At 38.1% G+C, this 21,987-nt stretch overlaps 1 protein-coding gene across 3 annotated transcripts in view; it reads right to left on the bottom strand.

The window, feature by feature from the left end:
* Nucleotides 1-21,987, bottom strand: part of THSD7B (thrombospondin type 1 domain containing 7B) — an 855,837-nt gene that overhangs the window by 468,017 nt on the left and 365,833 nt on the right. For all 3 annotated transcript variants that reach the window (XM_032353821.1, XM_032353819.1, XM_032353820.1), the window contains exon 6: nucleotides 5,268-5,423. In XM_032353821.1, coding sequence (XP_032209712.1) covers nucleotides 5,268-5,423 — 156 coding nt within the window. The remainder of the gene's footprint in view (nucleotides 1-5,267; nucleotides 5,424-21,987) is intronic.

The following is a 21,987-nucleotide window of genomic DNA, read 5'->3' on the forward strand; positions in this document are numbered from 1 at the left end:
AGGCTCTTCTGTCTGTGATTACTTAGTGCCTAGGGCAGGTCATTTAGCCTAAGTATGGGCCCTACAGACCAGAGACTGGTTCTCATCAATCCCAACGTGACCCTACACTCTTCAGGTGGCTGAGGAGATGCTATGACCTTCAAGTGAGAAGTTCTACTGTCTCCACACTTTCCTTGAGCTCCAAAGGCTGAACCACTCTTGGAAAAACTAACTGAGGCAAAAAACACACATTCCAATTATCTGCTATTCTCAAGCTATTCTTGGAACACCTTTCCTTTCTCACACAACTGCAGTCTACTTTCCCTCTCGTCCCAAAGGTGACAGGCTGGAGCTAAGAAAAATCCCATGCTGCAAGCCTAATCTCCTACAGTGGCTCAGTTATTGGCTCTCAAGACTTTTGGGTCTCGCTGGCCAATGGGGAGCATGTGAGTAGAGCACTTCTCAGCTAAGCTTAACAGTGGACTTCTGCCTCGATCCAAGTTTCCTTAGGCTATGTACGGAATCACTAAGGAAGCCCAGTGTTTAAAAGAACACTAGACTAGGGAGACAGGAACCCAGGTTCTTGGCTCTGGCTGGGCCTTTAAATCCCTGTGGGATTTAGGACAAATGGGTTCACTTCTCTACACTTTAATTTTGAAATATTATGAAATGTCACATCCTTACTGAGCCTAAATGCTGATACGAAGTTGGGCAGTATATTAGTATCTTAGGGATGCCAAAAGAAAAGAACACACTGGGTGATGTAAAAGAACAGAATTTGTCTCACAGTTCTGGAGGCTAGAAGCCCAAAAAAGTGTCAGTAGAGCCATATTCCCTCTGAATGTTCCAGGGAAAGACTTCTCCCATGTCTCTCCCTAGCTTCTGGTGATTGCTGGCAATGCTTAGCATTCCTTGGCTTATGCACATACCACTCTAATGTCTGCCTCCACATAGCATTCTTCTCTGAGTATCTCTGTGTTCAAATTTCCCTCTTTCTGTATCAGTCATTAGAATAGGGCCTATCCTAAGCTAGTATGGCGTCATCTTCACTTGAGTCTATATGCAATAGCCCTATTTCCAAATAAGGTCATATTCACATACACAAGGTGTTAGGAATGAAGATTTCCTCTTTTTTTTGAAGGACACAATTCACCCCACAACAGGTGATGTCTAATAAATGGATGGACCAGAGTGAATCTGCAAGAGTTGACCCACACAGTAGAGGAATAGGGGCTAAGAAAAGTTTTGGCATGGAAGCATCTTGGGCCAAGGGGGCAAACAGAGGGGTCTGAATGTTTCCCAGTGGAACCAGTTCCACAGACTGGTTCGATGTTACATATTAAAGGAAGATTACATGATAAAGGAAGAAAGTTGAAACAGCACTTTTCACAAAGGGTTTTGAGAAAATTTGCTCAAGTAACAAAAATTACAACACAGAATGAGGAAGAAAGCATTCTCTGGATTGCTGTAGAAATTCTATGGCCCAGAACAAAGGGGACAAAGTACTTAATAAATATCTATTAAGTTTAACCTCAGGATTACTTCTACCATCTTATAGTATTGGCAACTCATATTTCCTTGAGAGAGCCACCTCTTCCTGACTCTCAGTGGTGAGGTTTGGCCAACTTTTTCCCTCCAGTGGTGGGCACATGCCTAGGACTTGGCCAATCAGAGTCACTGGGTCAAGGTTATCACATGACACAAACCAGCCAATGAGATTCAATTCCAGGACTCCTCTTGGAAGCATTAAGGAAGACATTTCTTTCTACTTTATCTATGATCTAGAATCAAAATTACCTCTTTTTCTTTTAGTGTTGAGAATGTTAAGGATTTACTCTCCTAACAACTTTCAAGTATATACTACAGTATTGTTGATGATATTTATCATGCTGCACACTGGATCCTCTGAACTTACTAACCTTATAACTGGATGTTTGTATCCTGTGATCAACATTTCCCCACATTCCCCTCCAACCAACCCCTATAACCACCACTCTACCCTGTGTTACTATAATTTCAGGTTTTTTAGAATCTACATATACGTGAGATCATATAATATTTGTCTTTCTCGGGGCGCCTGGGTGGCTCAGTGGGTTAAGCCACTGCCTTCGGCTCAGGTCATGATCTCAGGGTCCTGGGATCGAGTCCCGCATGGGGCTCTCTGCTCAGCAGGGGGCCTGCTTCTCTCTCTCTCTCTCTCTCTCTCTCTTCCTCTCTCTGCCTGCCTCTCCGTCTACTTGTGATCTCTCTCTGTCAAATAAATAAATAAAATCTTAAAAAAAAAATTTGTCTTTCTCTGACTTATTTCACTTTGTATAATGTCCTCAAATTTCATCCATGTTGTCACAATGGCAGGGCTTCCTTCTTTTTTGTGGCTAAATCATATCACTATATATATATACGAGTGAATGGATGTATCTGTGGCTGCATGTGATCGTGCACACGCACAAGCATGTATATAGCATATTTCCTTTATCCATTTATGCATCAGTAGTCATTAGGTTATTTCCATATCTTTAGTATGGTGGATAACACTGCAACAAACATGGGGATACAAAGAGCAGATCTTAAAGTTCTTACCACAGGAAAAAGGTAACTATGTGAAGATGGATAGATGTATTAACAACCTTATGTGGCAATCATTTTGCTATCTACATGTATATAAAATCAGTATGTCACATACCTTAAAATTATCCAATATTATAGGTCCATTATATTTCAATAAAGCTGAACAAAATTAATTGATCAATCATAAAAATAATATGTCATCCTTTATAATATACTATATTGTTTTTATTACCATGTTTTAGAGAAAAAAATTCCTCCACATAAAATGTACATCCCAATTTTATGACAGAATTAAATCTAGAAACCTAAAGTATGGAAAGAATGGATCTAAGGATCAAGAAAACAGAAAATCTCTTAGCTTCATTGGCCAATTTCCAATTCTTCCCAAGCCATACTGGAAGTTTAGATGAAATTGAAAGACTTTTTACAATCTACCTTACTGAAATCCCAAATGGAGTTCTATGTACTGGAGATTGGATTATTAGGATGAGATGGGGGGCCTGATTTTTTGTTTTGTTTTGTTTTAGATCAAAAGTCAATTGGATAAAATAATGCTAAAATATACTGCCTCCAAAGAAACAAAAAACAATTATATCACTGAAGTGATTCAGAACGTCCTATGCTGGATTTTTTGTTAACAAACTTTAAAAAGTAGATATTTTAAATCACAGTGTTTCAAAGAATTACAGAAATTTTTTGTTGCCTTGTTATCCATCATCCAAGGGCATGAATAATCACTAAAAGGCATTTGTTAACTAAAACTATATCTACCAACAAGAATACATAATAAAAGGGCAACAGAGGACAGACGGACAGAAGGAAGGAAAGAAGGAAGGAAAATCAATGCTGTTCTCTTCTTCATGGAGAGGTCCTGCCTTAAACTGAACCTAACATAGAGAAAAGTAGAACTAAGAGATAGGGAAATAGAAGACTGTAAATGGAAAGAGAAAAGAATGGAAGACTGTAGAAACAGAAGTCTGTAAGGAGAAAAAGAAAGAATGAGAGAGTGATACGGCTCACCTCTTGATATTTTTGGCTGCAGTCCTACCTTTCTTTCTGTTTTTAGCCACATAAGCTACTAAATTTCTTCTTTTGGCTTAAGCCAGTTTGAATTGCGTTTCTGTCACTTAAAACAAAAAGTTATGAAATAATATGAGGCCCACTTGCCTTGGTCGGATTCTACAACTTTGAAAGTAAATAAAGGCAGCACTCAGCACAGTAGAGTTGCCTTTGTATCTACACACATGGCCACAGTAGCTGTGGGAGCCTGAGTCCGATCATCCATGATTTTCTGGACAATAATCTAAATGGACTGGCCCAGGTGAACGTAGGAGGGTTGGTTCCAATAACATGTAAGTCACCCGGGGTAGTCTCATATGCAAATATAGGAGACATGTAGACCACAAGACAACAACTTTTGGGTATTAGCATTAATGGGAAATTATTTTTAATAAAATAATTCTTATAAACTTTTTAAAAAAGATTTTATTTATTTGACAGACAGAGATCACAGATAGGCAGAGAGGCAGGCAGAGAGAGAGAGGGGGGAAGCAGGCTCCCTGATGAGCAGAGAGCCCAATGCAGGGCTCAATCCCAGGACCCTGAGACCATGACCTGAGCTGAAGGCAGAGGCTAAACCCAGGCACCCCTTTAATAAAATAATTCTTAAACTGAAGAGGCTTGGAGGACATTCTAGCTATAAGTCTAAGTAAAAAGTAGCACAGGCTTCTCCACTGCACACCTCCAGGTTTCACTGAGATTCAGTTTTCTATTATTTGATAAAAGAGTTAAAATTAGCTTCTTCCTCCTCAACCTAGAGTCAACACACATCCTCTTCTGTCTTAGAATGAAAAGTGAGAATAAAGAGAAAAGCCCAGAGCATGGGTGTGTGAGCTTGGACGTGAGCAATCTGGGCATTGCTAAACCGTGGGTTTCCAAATGGATACAGGATTAAGCTGAGAGCACCAGCTTTGCAGCACCAAGCCCTTGGCCATGTATCCTTTCTTTTCATGTGTTAGCTAGGGTTAGTGCTCAGCAAACACAGCCTAATTTCTAGAATGTCCTTGGAGCTCATTTCTCTTAGAAAAAGGAGTATTTCTTTTTAGCATTGCTACTCAAGGGAACATAATAGTATCAATACAAACCGAAGGGTCAGTGAAAGAAAGAAGTCACCAAAAGTAAACTTTTGAATACGAATATGTGTAAATAAGAGCAAACGAAAGGAAACAAGACTACAGAGGCCTACAAAATTAAACAAGCATATAAAGTTTGAAGACTCCACTTTAAGCCCAAGGACATCAAAAAGTAAACAACACATAAATGCCCCTCATAAAAATCTGAAATAGAACGTCAAATTCAGCATGTGGAGATCTGAACATAAAATAGACAGGCAAAATAGTTGTTTCCTGATGCGATTACAGAAATCACGTCTAATCTCCTCAGGATAACCACTACACATATAAAACACTGTTCTACCATATCCGAGTAATAGTCACATCACCAGCTATGAGCCTAACTGGAAGGTCAATCACGGTCAGATTCTTGCTCCATGCACATGTCCCCAGCAGCCTCCCTAATAACAGAATGCTGTCCGGCTTGAATTGGTTATCTACATTTTACAAACAAACATTGTATTAAGCAGTCTTAATCGGCTACTTAGCTACCAGAATAATTGTGTGTACACTAGAAGAAAATGAAGCAGACACAAACAAGACACTCACCTTTTCTCCCCTGAGGATCGCGGCAGCTTTCATGGACGCACAGGCCCCAAGCTGACCAGGAAGATACTACACAGTCTGTAGAGCAAGGGAGATTGCAAAGCTGAGAGGCTGAAGGGGCAGGTCCCAAGCATGAAGTCTTTTTCACAGGTCTAGAGACTAAAGGAGAGAAAAAAATAAAATAAAATAATGGTCTATGTAACATTTACTGGAAACCCCTAGAATTATTAATGTCTTTATTTATGTGCCTGCCTTGCCCACATCAGCTTTCTGGTTAGAGTATATACAAATAAAACATAAATATGCTCTAAGACTTGTTGTTTGTCTCTGCACTATTAGCATTTTGGGTGAGAAAAGGTAAAAAAAAAAAAAAAAAAAGACAGTAACAAAGGGCAGCACTTGAGTTTCCTGCCTCACAGAGTATTCCCTGGGAATTCAAGAGAGGACTGGAAATATAGATACAAATTATCCAGAGTTATGATTTAAAAAAATTAAATGGCTTTGTGAAGTTTCAAGATGAGTCTATCTTGACTATATAAATGACTAGGTTGCTGCGAAAAAATCAAAATCAAACCCCTGAGGTGGGATGTTTAGCATAACCAATCTACTGCTGTTACTCCCCTGAGGGGTGGAGCGCTCAAAGACACAGAAGAAAAATGGTTCTTAGAAAAGAAGAAAAATCGGGATGTGTGACTGCAGAATTAGCGCCTTGAAGTCAGTTTCATTAGTGAGGCTTTCTAGAAGCCCAAGGAATGTCTGAGAATTCGGGGAGAGATGCCAACCTAGGAGCCTGCCAACCCTTCCTGGTGCACCTGCACCCAGAGTGCACCCAGAACTGGGTCATTTCAGGATGCAGTGACCACCTGGCCACAAGTGGCCCTCACCAAGTGCCTCCTCCATGCAGGTCTACTCTGGGTACATAAAAATACACAGATGAAGGAGAAGATGAGATGCTGATTCTCATTATTATAACAGGATAGGAGTTAAGACAGAAATGACACAATAAAAGAAGAGCCAAATGTGTAACTATGTTTGTGCCGAGTGAGCCCACACTAAAGTGGTTTTAGAGCAATTCAGAGCTTGTGAGCAAATGGTTCAAGTTCAGATGGTTTTATCTACTGAACTGGCTTGTACTACTGTCTAAATATTTCCCATACATGTCCACCCCGTTAAGCAGATGAGGAGTAATTCATAGACAAAGATGAGTGTTACAAGATGGTGGTAAATCACACCATCTACTTTGCTTCTTGACTCTTTACATGGATGTCAGTTAAATCCGGTAAAGATGGCAATAAATCACAGCTCTGGTCAGCAGAACTTTGAACATAAATGAAAACAAGAGAAAAAAAAAAAAATACTGTTTTCAAAGAAGTTGTAACCCATGGGGGAAGAAGTGTTCCTAATGAACAATGGGGCAGCTTGAGGTGTTTATGAGGGTGAATGGGAAAAACAGAAGTCCATGAAAAATAATGTTTTATTTGCAACGAATTGTTTATTTGCAACTAATTCTTATATATTTAACTAATAGGATTTGACCTGACTTAAAATAAGAGACGGGGAAAACAAGATGGTCAACGTAAATGTCAAAGATCACAAGTCATGTGGAGGAGGCAGGGACAAGAAGAGAGAACAGATACTGGGGGCAATTGAGGGGTTACCTGGGTAGGTGATGATCAAACAGAGACTGTGTTAGCCAGAATGACAGTGAGATGGGGGTTTGGAGTGACTGGGACTGGGATGCACATATGACATTGGTGGATTGTGAATCAAGAAGAACCTGGGATATACTTTAGTAAGATGAAAACAAAAAGAGAAGAAGAAGGTCACCCACCCCCACTCCTACCACAACCACCACCCGTGAGTTGGCGGAGGGGTCTGTGATTCCTCCCCTAGGAGTGAGCAAGAGAAGACACACAAGACTGCTTTTCATGGAATATATTATGCATTCATTCCAAAACCATTAGTTCCTACTTTAAATCAGACCTTCTTGGATAGTGTCTGCTTTCAAGGAGCTCTCGATCAGGAAGGGTAAGTCAAGCAGAACATTAACAAAATTGATGGAAAGTGATGCTTCAGAGCGTCACAGGAATTGAAAGCTCTACAGCCAGAGGTCTTAAGACAGAAATGCCTTTGGGTCTGGGCCCATATTTGTCAGCATGTGTTCTCACAAACTCTAATGTTATTTTCCCCCCAAAAAAACTAAGTAGTGAGGGAAAAGGAAGTAGGGCATGCAAACGAATTAATCTACTTATTTAATAAACATTTTTAGTGCATTCCCAACAATGTTTATACATCAATCCCTTTAACCTCCATAACTTTGAGATATATGTTATGAGATATATGTTATTACCATCTCAAGTTTAAAATGGGGGTTCTGCAACACAGAAATGGTTACTCATTTGCTCACATTCTTAATTAGTCAGGAGCAGAGTTGAGATTGTGACACAGGAAGCATGGCTCCAGATACTCTTAACCACTGTATATTATGTGGTCTTATTATAGGTCATTCAGCCTACAGTGGTATCTACCATGTATCAGCACTGTGTTAGGTGCTGAAGTCAGAGCAGTGAATAAAAGAGACAAGGTGCCAGTCCCCCCGGGACCCATATTCCCGTGTGAGCTGATACTAAGTATACATGAATTCATGAGTGAGCCCCAACAAGAAGACTGGAAAACTGTTACTGCTGCTTCTCCTTTCTTTTGTCATAGCTGTCTTACTGCAACACCAGACAGATGTTGGGGGTCTGATGATCAATGTTGAGAAGATACCCCAAACCTCTCAGCTCCAAGACCCAGCAGACACTTGTTGCTATAACTTTTGTACTTGATGTTGAGCTGGGCCATTGAAACTAATTAGTCTACCAGTGCAGCACCAAGTCCACAGCAGGCCTTCACTAATCTCATCAGAAGCTCCTGAATGTCTATCTTTAAATCGGCAGTACAGTTGGAAAGAGACTGGGAACATGTCCTGCATTAAGGACAATGTTTTACAGACCATTATGTTTATCTGGCTTATTTTTCAAGAGCTATATGAGTGATTGGGAAGTAGGGGGTTAAGTCCCAAGGTCCCCTTTGATAAATACTGAACTGTCAATCAGTTATCTGTTAGATATTAGAGATAATTGTACTTCCAAGATTTGGAAGTCAGGAGAGACATGGTGTGCAAGAGAGGAGCTGGGGGGAGCGGGGTTCCCTGGAGACTATTAAGTGGCATAATTAGGAAGCCCAAGGGTGGGAGTGAGGCCATTTGTCAGAGCGTTCATGCCTCTTTAGCACCTAGTGCTTTGACAGACAGTAGATCTTAATCCACATAGATAAATTCTTCAGTCCCAGGAGACATGTCTAAGATGCTTCATTTAAGCATTGAATCAATGTTCTTGGATCAACCTATCTTTATCTCAGACCCTCTTGGCTACATTTGTTCTACAAATAAATCATAAGTAAGTCACAAAGCACTTACCAGCTTCAGACCACTTAGGTAGTTTTCTCCCCAAGAACAGCAAACACAGAATATCTCTACGCCTATTGACTGTTTAGAGCTAGAAGGGAGCTTTAGAGCTAATTTGGTTTAACTCGTCAATTTTACTGAAAAACTGAGCTCCAAATACACTGGATTGTTTCTACAAATTCACTCAGCAAGTCCAGGGCAGAGCAAGACCTGAGCCTTGTCCCAGGTGGCTGACTCACCTCTACTTGTCCCTGATGGCTTTCCTTCCATGGAACATAGTCACCAGACAGAACACCTGAGATTGTCTGCACTGAGGATACTTTGCTGATGAATCACAGTAACCACAGTGGAGGCAGTCAGTCAGTGACACAACAGACTCAAGACATCTATTGAATGCTGCTAGCTCACTACAACCTTTCACATAAAACCCAAATCCTTCCCCTACTTCATTATTACTTTAAAACTCCTCCAAATACTCATGCAGACCTCCCCCACCAAGTAGGAGGTGGTGAGACCAAACTTTGCTCCACTTCAAAAGACTACTTCTCTGATTTGTGACAACTCACATTGTAATATAATTACCTTGGAAGGTGGGTAGGATGTGGGGGCAAACGGACCACCTGGATTCGGATGGTTTGTGTAGTTTACTTGGCCAAACTCCAGCCATGTTGTCTGTAGAAAGAACTGCTGTTTTTCTACTCATCTGAAACCCTTTCTCTGGAGATACTGACTGAAACAACTTTATTTCTATTTACCAACTCTGTCATCTCTGATGCAATCAATCCCTGCTCTAATCAGTGCAGGTCTTTGCTTGTCTCTTCTTGTACCAAATGCTTAAAAAAAAAAATTATTTATTTATTTATTTGAGAGAGAGAAAGAGTGCAGGGGGAGCGGCAAAGGGAAAGGGAGAAAAGCAGACTCCCCATAGATCATGGAGCCCCATGTGGGGTTCAATCTCATGACCCCAAGATCATGACCTGAGGTGAAACCAAGAGTCAGATTCCTAACCAACCAGGACACCCAAGCACCCCACCTTAATGCCTTTTAGACTACATCACCTTGAACTCTTTGCCTATCCTGTGATGACCAGCTAAGCAATACCCAAGGGTCTACAGTCTATTTAGGTTTTGCAGGCAGCAAAGTCAGTCCTTATATAGACTTCTTATGGCCACAAAGTTTTAAAGAGCCAAAATAACTTTCAACTCAGAAACTGAGATTGCTACATAGCAGTAGCTTTCCAAGTGCTAGAGAATATATTACAATATTATAAGTGAGTTTATATACGCAATAGTAATTAATACTTTGGATATTCTGGTGCCTAACCTAGCATTTTTCATTTGCAATAAGAAATCATTACATTGACCTGCCTTATAAGAAATGTGAAAGTCTGCTACTAATAATTGTAAAGTTGTCTTAAATAATGTATTACTCCACACACAGAATGCTAATTAACAAAAGGAAAAATAGGCTGGGTAGGTGATATGTTTAATGTTAAAAAATAAACACACACAAAACTGTTCTTATTCTAGAAATGTATAATTTTCATGATTTTCCTTAATGACAAAGTGATTTCAGATGAGCACACAAATCAATTACAAATCACACACAATTACAAATCAAAATGATTTGTCATTAAGAAGAAAAATGTCTGTTGTGACATCAGCATGTGACTGCCATTGTAAAGAAAAATGAGGGCTTTCACATTTTATTTTTTGAGACTAAATCAAGCTCTAATCCGAACTAATTTGAATTAACACAGGAATAAACTGGCAAAAGTTCAATACAAGTATATTATCCCCCACCAACTGATGACCATTTTGTAAGATCTAAATTTCAATGTCTCTTAATGCCTCAAGAAGAAATTAGACTGAAACTGCATAATAATAATATTTAATTAGTCATAATTAATAACCTGATACTTCTGCTGTAATTTAAAAAGTGAGTTATATTTGCTTAAAGTAGAAAGAGCTATCACAGGAGCTAATGATGTTTTCTTATCTTTTAATATATCTATTATTGGATGAAAAATCAAGTCAGTCCTTGAAAACTCAGGAAGTGTTTGAGATAATTCTGCCATGGCATAACAGAGCTCACCTTTCCCTCTGTACAGAAAGAAGGGTTCTTGAAGATAGTCAAGGAATTAGTCACAAGATACTGATTTTTTTCCTACTATTTTCAAGGAGGTAGGGATGAAAGGAGGAGGAGGAGGAGGAGGAGGAGGAGGAGGAAGGTGATCACTACTTCCTGGGGACTCTTAAAAACCTGGACTCTCACTGCTTTGTATCTTTGTGATACCAAAGTCCTCCTGCAGATAATACATTCCATCTTCTGTTGATTTTACATAAGATATTTGATTTCCAGAATGGCATCAACCTTCCCAAAGAAGCTAGACCAAAACCAAGTTATATTCATTTCAACTTTCCAAATGAAATGCAGGCACTGTAAACCCCAAAGGGAACTCTCACTCAAAGCTTAGAACCCCATCATTCCATGGGCTCTCCAAGAACCACCGTAACAGAAACAGCAGTTGCTAAGATTTAATTCAAAACTAATGAAAGAGCCTACTTATGTAAAAATGCTGCTTTCTAAATGATTTTTGAGAAACAATATTGCCCCTGACATATTCATTTAGGGAGTATACTGACTTGGCAGAAATTCAATCCACCTTACCGCTAAAATAAATAGGCCTCTTCTACAGACTGAAGGAGTCAAATGGTTGAAGGGGAAAGATAAATAATATTACAGTTTTAACCAGAAAGCTATTTTCCTTCAAGAAGCTTCATGTATTATTTCAATTGCCTTTTGCCACTGGGATTTGCAAAATAATGGATCATTCTTCTAACTTAGTGGATAGAATAAAAGCAATCTGTCTTCTAGCACTTATAGGCAGCTTAAAGAATTAAATCACATCTCATCCTATTATACTTAATAAAGCTTAATTTTAGCCATATTGTGACTCTCTTGGCAAAGTTCCATGCAATGCAACTTGGCAAGGAGACGCATGTGTATGTACTGCGAATTTAATACCTAAAAATAATTCCTGTAATTAGAAATAATTACAAGAAATGTAACCACATATCAAAGAGTTTTCTAAATTTCATTCATTTCATAAAGCCAATCAGAAAATGCCTAGTGATTTTCTTAGTGCTACACAGTAACAACACTCGAGGTGAAAGATGGAAAACAATATTCCGAATACAAATGAAGGCAAAATAAATGAGGTACCTGTACAATTCTGGAAAGAAATCAGAATCAATATCCAGCACTTGCACAATATAGCAGCCTTCAGGCCAATATTCATATATTTCTATTATCACATATTCTCACCTCTGTTCCCTTTTTTAAGAATTTCCTTCTGATTGTTTCTCAGCCTTTTAGCTCAGAGCTAAAAGTAGGGTGCTGAGAGGATAGAAGAAACAAAGGCTGACCTAAATGGCATCTTTCACAGTGTACAGTTAAAAATACCATTATTGATGAGAAAAAAACAGAAAGGAGATCAATGCAAGATGGGGAAGTGGTCAGGCAAGGAGAAAAAGTGAAAAGCCAGAGAGGCAGGAAAGAGGAAGAGTTACCTCCCAAGATGTCAGTGGCATAACTAAGCAACACCACGGAAGTAGAGTGTTTGCAAAGGCTTTAGCACAGGAGTACTCTTCTTACTCACAACACGTTGCAACCTACAGTTCATTTCCCCACAGAAACAATGACAAGAGCTGAATGAGAGCAAGTTTTCCTGGGAATGACCACAAATGCCTTTTCTGTTGATTAATGTCAGTAATAATAGCTAATACATACTAGCAACCCACCTGGCTCTAGGCAGTATGCTAAAGACTTACATGCAATTTCTCATTCATCATGATCACTTGGAAATGTCATTATCATGTTCACTCTGTAGACGAAATAACTGAGGATAAATTATTTGTCCCAAATGACAAAGCTAATATGTGACAAAGGTCCAGGGTTCTTCAAAGCCCCTAATCTCTAATACTAGGCTCCACTATCATTTTGTATTTGCAGGAAAAATAATGATAGACAAAAACCCTGCTGGGGGCACCTAGGTGGCTCAGTCAGTTAAGCATCTGCTTTAGGCTCAGGTCATGATCTCTGGGTCCTGAAGTCAAGCCCCACGTCAGGTTCCCTGGTCAGCTGGGGGTCTGCTTCTCCCTCTCTATCTGCTCCTCCACCTGTATGTGATTTCTCTTGCTCTCTCTCTCAAATGAATAAAATCTTTAAAATAAGAAGAGAAAGGAAAAAAAAACCCTTCTGTAATAGTAATAATTGATCAGGAAAATAAATAGGTGAACATTCTGTCCACTTCCAAAAATGTTTAAAGTGAGATAAAAATAGAAAAAAAAAAAAAAAAGAAGTTTAAATATATCAATGGTAAAGTCCAAGCCCTAAGAAAGGTAATTGTTGGGTTGGGTTTTATTTAATTAATTTATTTTTTTTTGTATTCTGTATTTTGTATTTTTAATGTAATTCTGAAAGATAATGTTTGAGGGAGGGGGTGGGTGAAATTAGTTTATGATGACTATTTTCATCATAAAAGTTGGTTAGGGCCATTCCTAAGGAATTATAGTGATTTCATAATCAGCAAACCCCAGCACCTTTAAGATTTCTTGAAGAGCAAAAGATGACCAAAGAAACCCTCAAGGCAGTTTAGAAACCAGGGAAAGGTGACAAGTGCAAGTGAGTGCCCAGCTCACCTTCCACTGGGTACTGCCAGCATCGCTAGAACAATCCTCTCTCTTATCAACCACATCCAACCCAGCAAAGAAGCAAGGGCAGAGGTGACAGTAAGACATCCCTAAGTCCCCTGAGCAAAACTGAAAGGAAGAGGATGTTTAAAAATAAATAAATAAATAGATAAATAAATAAATAAAAGAAGAAGGGGGAAAAAGTGTCTGAGATAAGGATGTCTCAGAGGAGTAGGAAAGGAGCAGGAAGATCTGGTAAGAAGGGTAAGAGGGAGACAACAGAAAGCCAAGCTAAGTCTCCCAGATTTCGGTCCTGGTCACAAGATTGCCCTATCATTCCACCAGAAGCCAGCAAGCCAGACCTTCATCTGTGCTGATTTGGAAGGTGGCCTTTCAACCTGGGAAGAGCTGAATGAAAAATTATAATAATGGTAACAAGAAGGGGAAATCCATATTCCCCAAGGCAACACGAATCTCTAAAAACATCATCACAAACTACAAAACTTAAAGCTCTTTCTAAGAGTCAAAAGAAAAAAAAAAGGAAAAAAGGAAAAAAGGGGGAGGGGACATGTGGTACATATTGTAGAGAGCTAGGACAGAACTGTCTCTAAAATAAATATGCACACTGTCCTGTTTTTAAAGGAAGGGATACTGAAGGCCTCGTTGTTCCTGATACCCTTGTTAACATATATGCTACTTTAAATGTGCAAATCATTTTAGACTGAACAAGTTAATTCAACTTCAAAGGAAGGCTCATGGGATTCACCAGGTCCCTAAGTGGTGATAGGAACGAGACACTGCATAATAATTTTTTAAATGCAGAATACTTCACTCTTTTGTATGAGAAACTGCTTTATTCATTTTTGAAGTTAAACAAAAACTACAACCCGAAACTGCATTGCACAGCTGGATGAAAGCTCCTTCCTCCCAGGCCTATTCAGACACTGCAAGTCCTACATTGCATGGCTAGCTCTTCCGTGTGTCAAGGCCAACGTTACAGATTAGTAGCTTTCAACCTGACTAAATCAATGGGGTTTCACACTAGTCCCAATTCAGAAGCGCTGAGTCAGCGTTGGGAAGGGGGTAGGTAGCAGAGTGTACAGGAAATATTTACATTTTTTAAAATCTTTGTAATTACCAGGTTGGGGAGTCAGTCTCTAAGTAATTTATGAACTATCATTTTGAAAAACTAACTGAAAAAATATAATTATTTAAAAAAATATGTCTTAAAAAACATCAAGCTGATAACCTACAATTACTTATATGAATTGGGTAAATTTCTTGGCAATCGAGCTTCAGTAAAATAAAAGGGCTAGCCAATATTTCTCACCTTTGTTACATTCTATCTTCCCTAAGGAGCCTTTGTAAAGACATTTTCCCTAATGCTCCCTCCATCCCTCATGGTATTTTCATACCACACATATACTATATATATGTGTATGCTTTATATATAACAAGTGTAGGATTTGCTTCATCCCACGAGCCAATTTTTGCCCCCTTGGTGGTTATATCATCCTCCATTGGGGATGAATGAAGTAAAACATATACTGAATTGAATTGTGTGCTGAGCAACTTATAAGTAGATTCTGGTTTAATTAGCAGAAGTTTCTGTGAGGTAATCACTACTTATTTCTGCAGTTATCAGTGAGACAACTGAAGTTTTAAAAGGCTGACCAAGCTGGGGCGCCTGGGTGGCTCCGTGGGTTAAAGCCTCTGCCTTCAGCTCAGGTCATGATCCCAGGGTACTGGGACTGAGCCCCACATCAGGCTCTCTTGCTCAGCAGGGAGCCTGCTTCCCTCTCTCTCTGCCTGCCTCTATGCATACTTGTGATCTCTGTCTGTCAAATAAATAAATAAAATCTTTAAAAATAAATAAATAAATAATAAAAAATAAATAAAATAAAATAAAAGGCTGACCAAGGGGTGCCTGGGTGGATCAGTCCTTAAGTGTCTGCCTTTGGCTCAAGCCCCACATCAGGCTCCTTGCTCAATGGGAGTCCTGCTTCTCCCTTTCCCACTCCCATCCCCGCCCCCGTTTGTGTTCCCATTTTCACTCCCTCCCCCTCATTTGTGTTCCCTCTCTCACTGTGTCTGTAAAATAAATAAATAAAATCTTTAAAAAAATAAATAAATAAAAGGCTGACCAAGCTTAAGTAATAAGTAAATGCAGAGGCAGGACTTGAACCCAGCCTGCATGATTCTGGTTTACCCTTTTAACCTCCATATTAGACTCTTCCGGCTAAAGGCTCCAAAACTAATGGGTTCATCATGCATTTCCATGGCTCCTGGCTAGAATCTATCTTTTTAAGTTGACTACAGTGCTTCTAAATACCTGTGTTTTTCTTGAAGTTGGAATCCATATGCTGATATAGTCATTGCAATAAGCAAGACACAATTCCATTAACCAATAAGATATGCTATTTTCTGATACATTCACAGAACAATTTAAAACAGCTAACATGCTGTATAATTTTATGAATTTTTTGCCTAAATACGAATCATATTATTAAAAAGTTGTTTTAAGAAGGTGTACGCTAGGGATGCCTGGGTGGCTCAGTTGGTTAAGCAGCTGCCTTCGGTTCAGGTCATGATCCCAGCGTCCTAGGATTGAGTCCCACATCGGGCTCCTTGCTCTGCAGGGAGCCTGCTTCTCTCTCTGACTCTGCCTGCCACTCTGTCTGCCTGTTCTCGCTCTCACTCTCTTTCTCTCTGACAAATAAGTAAAATCTTTAAAAAAAAAAAAAAAGGTGCATACTATATATTTTTTTACATTTATATATATCATCAGCAAAAAACAGGGTATAAGATCACAGGGACAGTCATTAATATTTTGAAGAATTATAATTGTATTCTATGAAGTCTTAATTTGAGAAAGCATTGAAATTATAATTATTTGATTTAAAAACACAGTTGATTCTATATTAAAAGCAGCATAGATGTCTTTATAGGTTACTAAATGCAACATAATTCTGTAAATGTTATTACCTGTTTTCTGATTCTGAAAGTGTTATTATCTATTTTTAAAAGGCTAGGTGAGTTGAAGTGTTCAATATAAAGGAGATTTTTATAACATAAGAAGAGATATAGTTGCATGTAACAATCATTTTATTTTTTCTAACATTTATATTTTCTTAATTCAGGTGCTAACAAATATTGTTTTGTTCAACCCAATGAAGCTCGAAGGTAAGACACATTTATTATGACTAATATTATGACTAATATTATTTTGAAGTGGAGAACCCTATAAGAATAGTAGTCATTGTTCAGAAAATGTTCAGACCTTTGGTGGCTCAAAATCCTTAAAGTAGTGAACTCAGCACAAAAGTTAGGGAGCCTTTAGGGGCTCCCTGTGGGAGATGACACAGAATCATGAAGCATCTGCCCTGAGGACCAGCACTACCTATCCAGAACCATCTTGCTTCAAATTTGACTCAACAGAATACAAACAGGACACATGCTCCTAATGCCACCATTTCTGCTCTCTGACAGATTACCTGTCCTGAGAACAAAGACAAGACCACACCTCAAAGGCCACCAGCAATACCAAATTTTGTTCTCTCTACTTAACATTGATTGCCAATTAATTCTAGAGGACATGTTTCATCTAGAGTTATTTTCTTCTTTTAGATTTGTAATGATCAAAACATATATAGCTACATTTTTAAAGAAGAGAAACCTCTCATTTTTTTCCTTGAATTGAATACTTGTGGTCTGAGGAAGTTTTACGTCAAAGGGAAACCAGCCAAATCCTAAAGAAAATGCCTACTCAGCATATTATATTCCTTCCAGCATCATATTCCTTTCAGCAATATGGTCGCTTGTGGAATCCTGGAATGAAAGAAATTCTTAATGATATCTTATATAATATCCTGTTTATACAAATGAGAAAATCAAGGCTTAAAGCAGTTATATGACTTGTCCAAGACCAACAGTTCGTGTAAGTATCAACCTATAATCTCCTGTCCTGATATTTGGTTGACTCATTTATAGTGCCTCCAGTTAAAAAAAAAAAAAAAAAAATCCTTAATCAACCTTATCATATCCCATTCACATCTATTCTCTACATACTCTACATTCACTTTTCTTCTTCTTCTCAATTAGATTGCAAAACCTCAGTTATTAGAGCTGGATCACTTACTTCTATCTGAGAATCTTTTTTTTCCCTCAATAAGCAGTTTGAAGAAATATTTCACCTATGATGAAAGGCTGTGTAGACATTAAATAATAATACATGAATTGAGTTACAGTCCCACAGTAATACAGATTCCACAAGATCACCCGCTGTCCTGCTCACAACCACAATTCCAATGCATCGCTGAGAGCCAGGGAGTCGGCATCCAAGAAATACTGAATAAACATGTCAACAAATTTTGAATTTCTATTCTAACACAGATGTTTAATAAAAAAAGAAGTTTGGTAGCAAATGTTTGGTGGACATTTCATAGGGTATAAGAATACTTGGAGAACCCTGATATATATATATATATATATATATATATGGGGTTCTACATAGGGTTGGACAGGTTGAACCTGTAAAAGGTCACCTTGCCAAAGGGCAGATAGGGGCTAAAATTCAGCCTGTGCTCCTCTTGCAAAGTACACCCTCAGGTTTATGCCCAGAGGGGATCTTTTTCCAATACTTTCACCCAGAGGGGGAGACTTGTATGTAATTCACAGAACAACACAGTTTATGCTGCTTACAGTTCACATACAATTTTTAATTTATTTATTTTTTTAGAGAGAGAGACAGGGGGTGGGAGAGCCAGAGGGAGAGAGAATCTTAAGCCCAGAGATGTAGGGGTTTTTTTTTTGTTTTTTTGTTTGTCTTGTTTTTTTTACCTGAGAGATATCTATTTTAAAAAGAAAAAAAAAATTCAGGTGACTGATCAATAAATATCCCACATCAATGAAAACACAGTAGATGGAAAAACTAATCAGTAATAGATTCTTAGGGTCTTAGACTAGCTACCACAGTTTACTAGAAATTTGACACTGAGACACACAGTGACAAGGGCCAGTGGAGCTCAGCGTGAGGTTAATAGAGGTACGCGTTGAAGGTCAGAATGTTAAATTTATTTGTTAATGATTCCAAAATCCAAAAATTTAAATAGAAGCAGTGTGAAAGTATCTACAATAGGCCACTTTCCTTTTGTAACCTCTTGGCAATATGCAGTATAATTTTAAAAGGAAAGACTATATTCTTCACAAAAAGAAGGTAGCAGAAACTACCTACTTAACACAAATCACTGTCAAATAAGACATGTCAACTGAGCTGAAATTGCAATAAAGTGGCAAACTTCTAAATCCTCCTTCCTACCCCACTGCTTGTTTCTTCAAGTCAAAGCAGCTATTAACACCCAACCCTTTTTCTAAGCACTGCTACAAAGCCCCAGAGAAGAGAGCATAATCCTGTATCTTGATGATTCTACCATTTGATCAGCTAAATTAGATTTACACTAATGAAAACTAGGGATTATTATCAAATAGGTATGAATTAGGCATTCAAGTGCCTAGAGTCAATTGAACATGACAAAGGTATTCCCAAGAGAAACAAGATCAGAGACCGGGAGAGAAATTCTGAAAAAAGCATGGGATAACCTGAGCATAATCATGAAGCTGTTCTGCAGGACCTTCTCCTTTTTTTTTTTTTTCCTTCCTCCTTTCCCCCCACCCCCACGCCCCCCATCCATCCTTCCTTCCTCCCTCCCTCCCTCCCTCCCTTCCTTCCTTGTGCATAGTTGACAAACAATGTTACATTAGCTTTGGGCATACCACATAGTGATTCAACAACTCTGTATGCTCTCTATGTTCTCAAGTTGGTGTCTCATTTTTTAAGATCCCCAGGCATGCAGCACACTCTTGCTGCCTTTTGGCCAATAAATACACACTGGGGTGGGGGTGCGGGGGGTGGGGGTATACAGGCCTGGGTTTCTCAATGCCCTGAAGTTACTATTCTTTCTACTTAATATTAAATTTCCATTCCATGTAACTGGCCCCATTTTGTATTTATAACCTCACATTCAAGGACATCAAAGGGAAAAAATTCTTATATAATGAAATTGCATCAATATATTGTACACCTGAAACAAAGATAACACTATATGTTAACTAACTGGAATTCAAATGAAAACTTTAAAAAAATGAAATTGCTCTTTTAAATAAATAGGCAAAAATCCAAATGATAATCATTCGAAAATATTCCTTCTACTATATCCATTGAACCACAAATTGAATCTAGCAGTACATTAAAACATTAAGAGACCACAAATTTATTCTAGCAGCCCATTAAAACATTAAAGGAATTAGGGTTTTAAGAAATTAAAAGAGCAATATTTTTTCTTCCCTAAAAATGCAGGGATGGCTAAATATCAAGGTATTTGTAAATGTAACTTAATGCACAGATAAAGAAAGGAAACTCAAAATTCATCTCAGGGTTGTCTGAGTCGTTCAGTTTGTTGACTGTCTGGCTCTTAGTTTCAGCTCATGGTCCTGATCTCATGGACTGTGAGATGAAAACCGGAGGTGGGCTCCCTTGCTCAGTGGGGAGTCCACTGGGAGATTCTCTCCCTGTGCCCCTCTCCCCGCAAAATGAATAAATCTTTAAATAAAAAAGCGCATCTCACTGTGTGTGTGTGTGTGTGTGTGTGTGTGTAACAATACATGGTATAATATGGTGTAACTTTGTCATATAATATATAAATATCTATTTACATGTAAATTCCACAAATACCCTAATCCCTAAAATAAATAAACTCTCTTACTTACTAAGTGCCATCTAATATAAATCACAACCAAATCACATTTAGAATGAAAAACTCTTCATTCATATGTTTATGACTTCAGTCATATACAAGGCAAGGATACCAGCTAACATTTTATGAACTACTATTATATGAGATTTCCTAGCCAGTAAATTACAATTTAAAAAGACATAAAAGTTATACCTATTAAATGAGAAAAGATAAATGTTACATTTAAAAAAAATTTTTTTTTAATTTTGAGTATAGTTGATACACATTAGTTTCAGGTGTACAACAGTGATTCAACAAGTTTACACAATATACTACACTTACCACAAGTGTAGCCACCAACTGTCACCATACAGTACTGTTTTAATATCATTGACTACATTCACTATGCTGTACCTTTTATTCCTTTGACTTACTCACTGAATAACTGGAAGCCTATATGCCCCACTCCCCTTACTCAATTTGCCCACTCTCCTATAACCCTCTCCTGTGGCAAACACCAGTTTGTTCTCTATACTTAGAAGACTCATTCTGCTTTTTGTTTATTCATATGTTTTGGGTTTGTTTGTTTGTTTTTTTTTTAGATTCCATATGTGAGTGATATCACATGGTATTTGTCATTTTCTGTCTGACTTATTTCAATTAGCATTATATCCTCTGGGTCCACCCATGTTGTCTCAAATGGCAAGAGCTCATTCCTTTTTATGGCTAAGTAATATTCCATTGTGTTTGTTGTTGTTGTTGTTGTTGTTGTTGTTATTTTTTAATCCATTCATCTACTAATGGACATTTAGGTTGCTTTTATATCTTGGCTATTAGAAATAACATTGTCATAAACAAATAGGTACATAGATCTTTTCAAATTAGCATTTTTAATTTTCTTTGGGTAAATATCTTTGGGTAGTGGAATTATTAGATTATATGGTATTTCTATCTTTAATTTTCTAAGGAACCACCATACTGTTTTCCAAAGTTGCTACACTAATTAACATTTCACATCTACAGTGTATGAGGGTTCCTTTTTCTACATATTCGATCTAGTATTTGTTATTTCATGTCTTAGGACTTTAGCCATTCTGACGGGTGTAAAGTAATATCTCTTTGTGGTTTGATTTGCTTTTCCCTGATGATTAATGATGTTGAGCATCTTTTCATGAGTCTGTTGGCCATCTGCTTGTCTTTTTTGGAAATATATTTATTTAGGTTCTCTGCCCATTTTTAATAATCAGATTGCTTGTTTGGTTTGTTCCTATGTTTTATTGTTTTGGTGTTGAATTGTATAAGTTCTCTATATATTTTTAATATTAATTCCCTTCTGAAATATATTGTTGGCAAAAATATTCTGCCATTCAGTATGCTGCCTTCCTTTTTTTAAAGGTTTTTATTTATTTATTTGACACAGAGAGAGAGATCACAAGTAGACAGAGAGGCAGGCAGAGAGAGAAGGAAGCAGGCTCCCTGCTGAGCAGAGAGCCAGATGCAGGGCTTGATCCCAGGACCCTGATCATGACCTAAGCTGAAGGCAGAGTTTTCAACCCACTGAGCCACCCAGGCACCCCTTGCCTTATTGTTTTGTTGATGTTTTCCTTCTTCATGCAAATGCTTTTAGTTTTCATGTGATCCTAACAGTTCATTTTTTCTTTTACTCCCCTTTCCATAGGATGCACATCTAAAAAAATGTTTCTACACCCAATGTCAGAGAAATTACTGCTTGTGTTTTCACATGTAGGTCTTTAATACATTGAATATTTGAGTTCTTTTTTGTGTGTGGTGTTAAGAAGTGGTCCAGTTTCATTTTTTTTTTTTTTTTACATGTAGCTGTACAGTTTTCC

This window comes from Mustela erminea, chromosome 8 (assembly GCF_009829155.1).
Source record: "Mustela erminea isolate mMusErm1 chromosome 8, mMusErm1.Pri, whole genome shotgun sequence".
Lineage (NCBI taxonomy): Eukaryota > Metazoa > Chordata > Mammalia > Carnivora > Mustelidae > Mustela > Mustela erminea.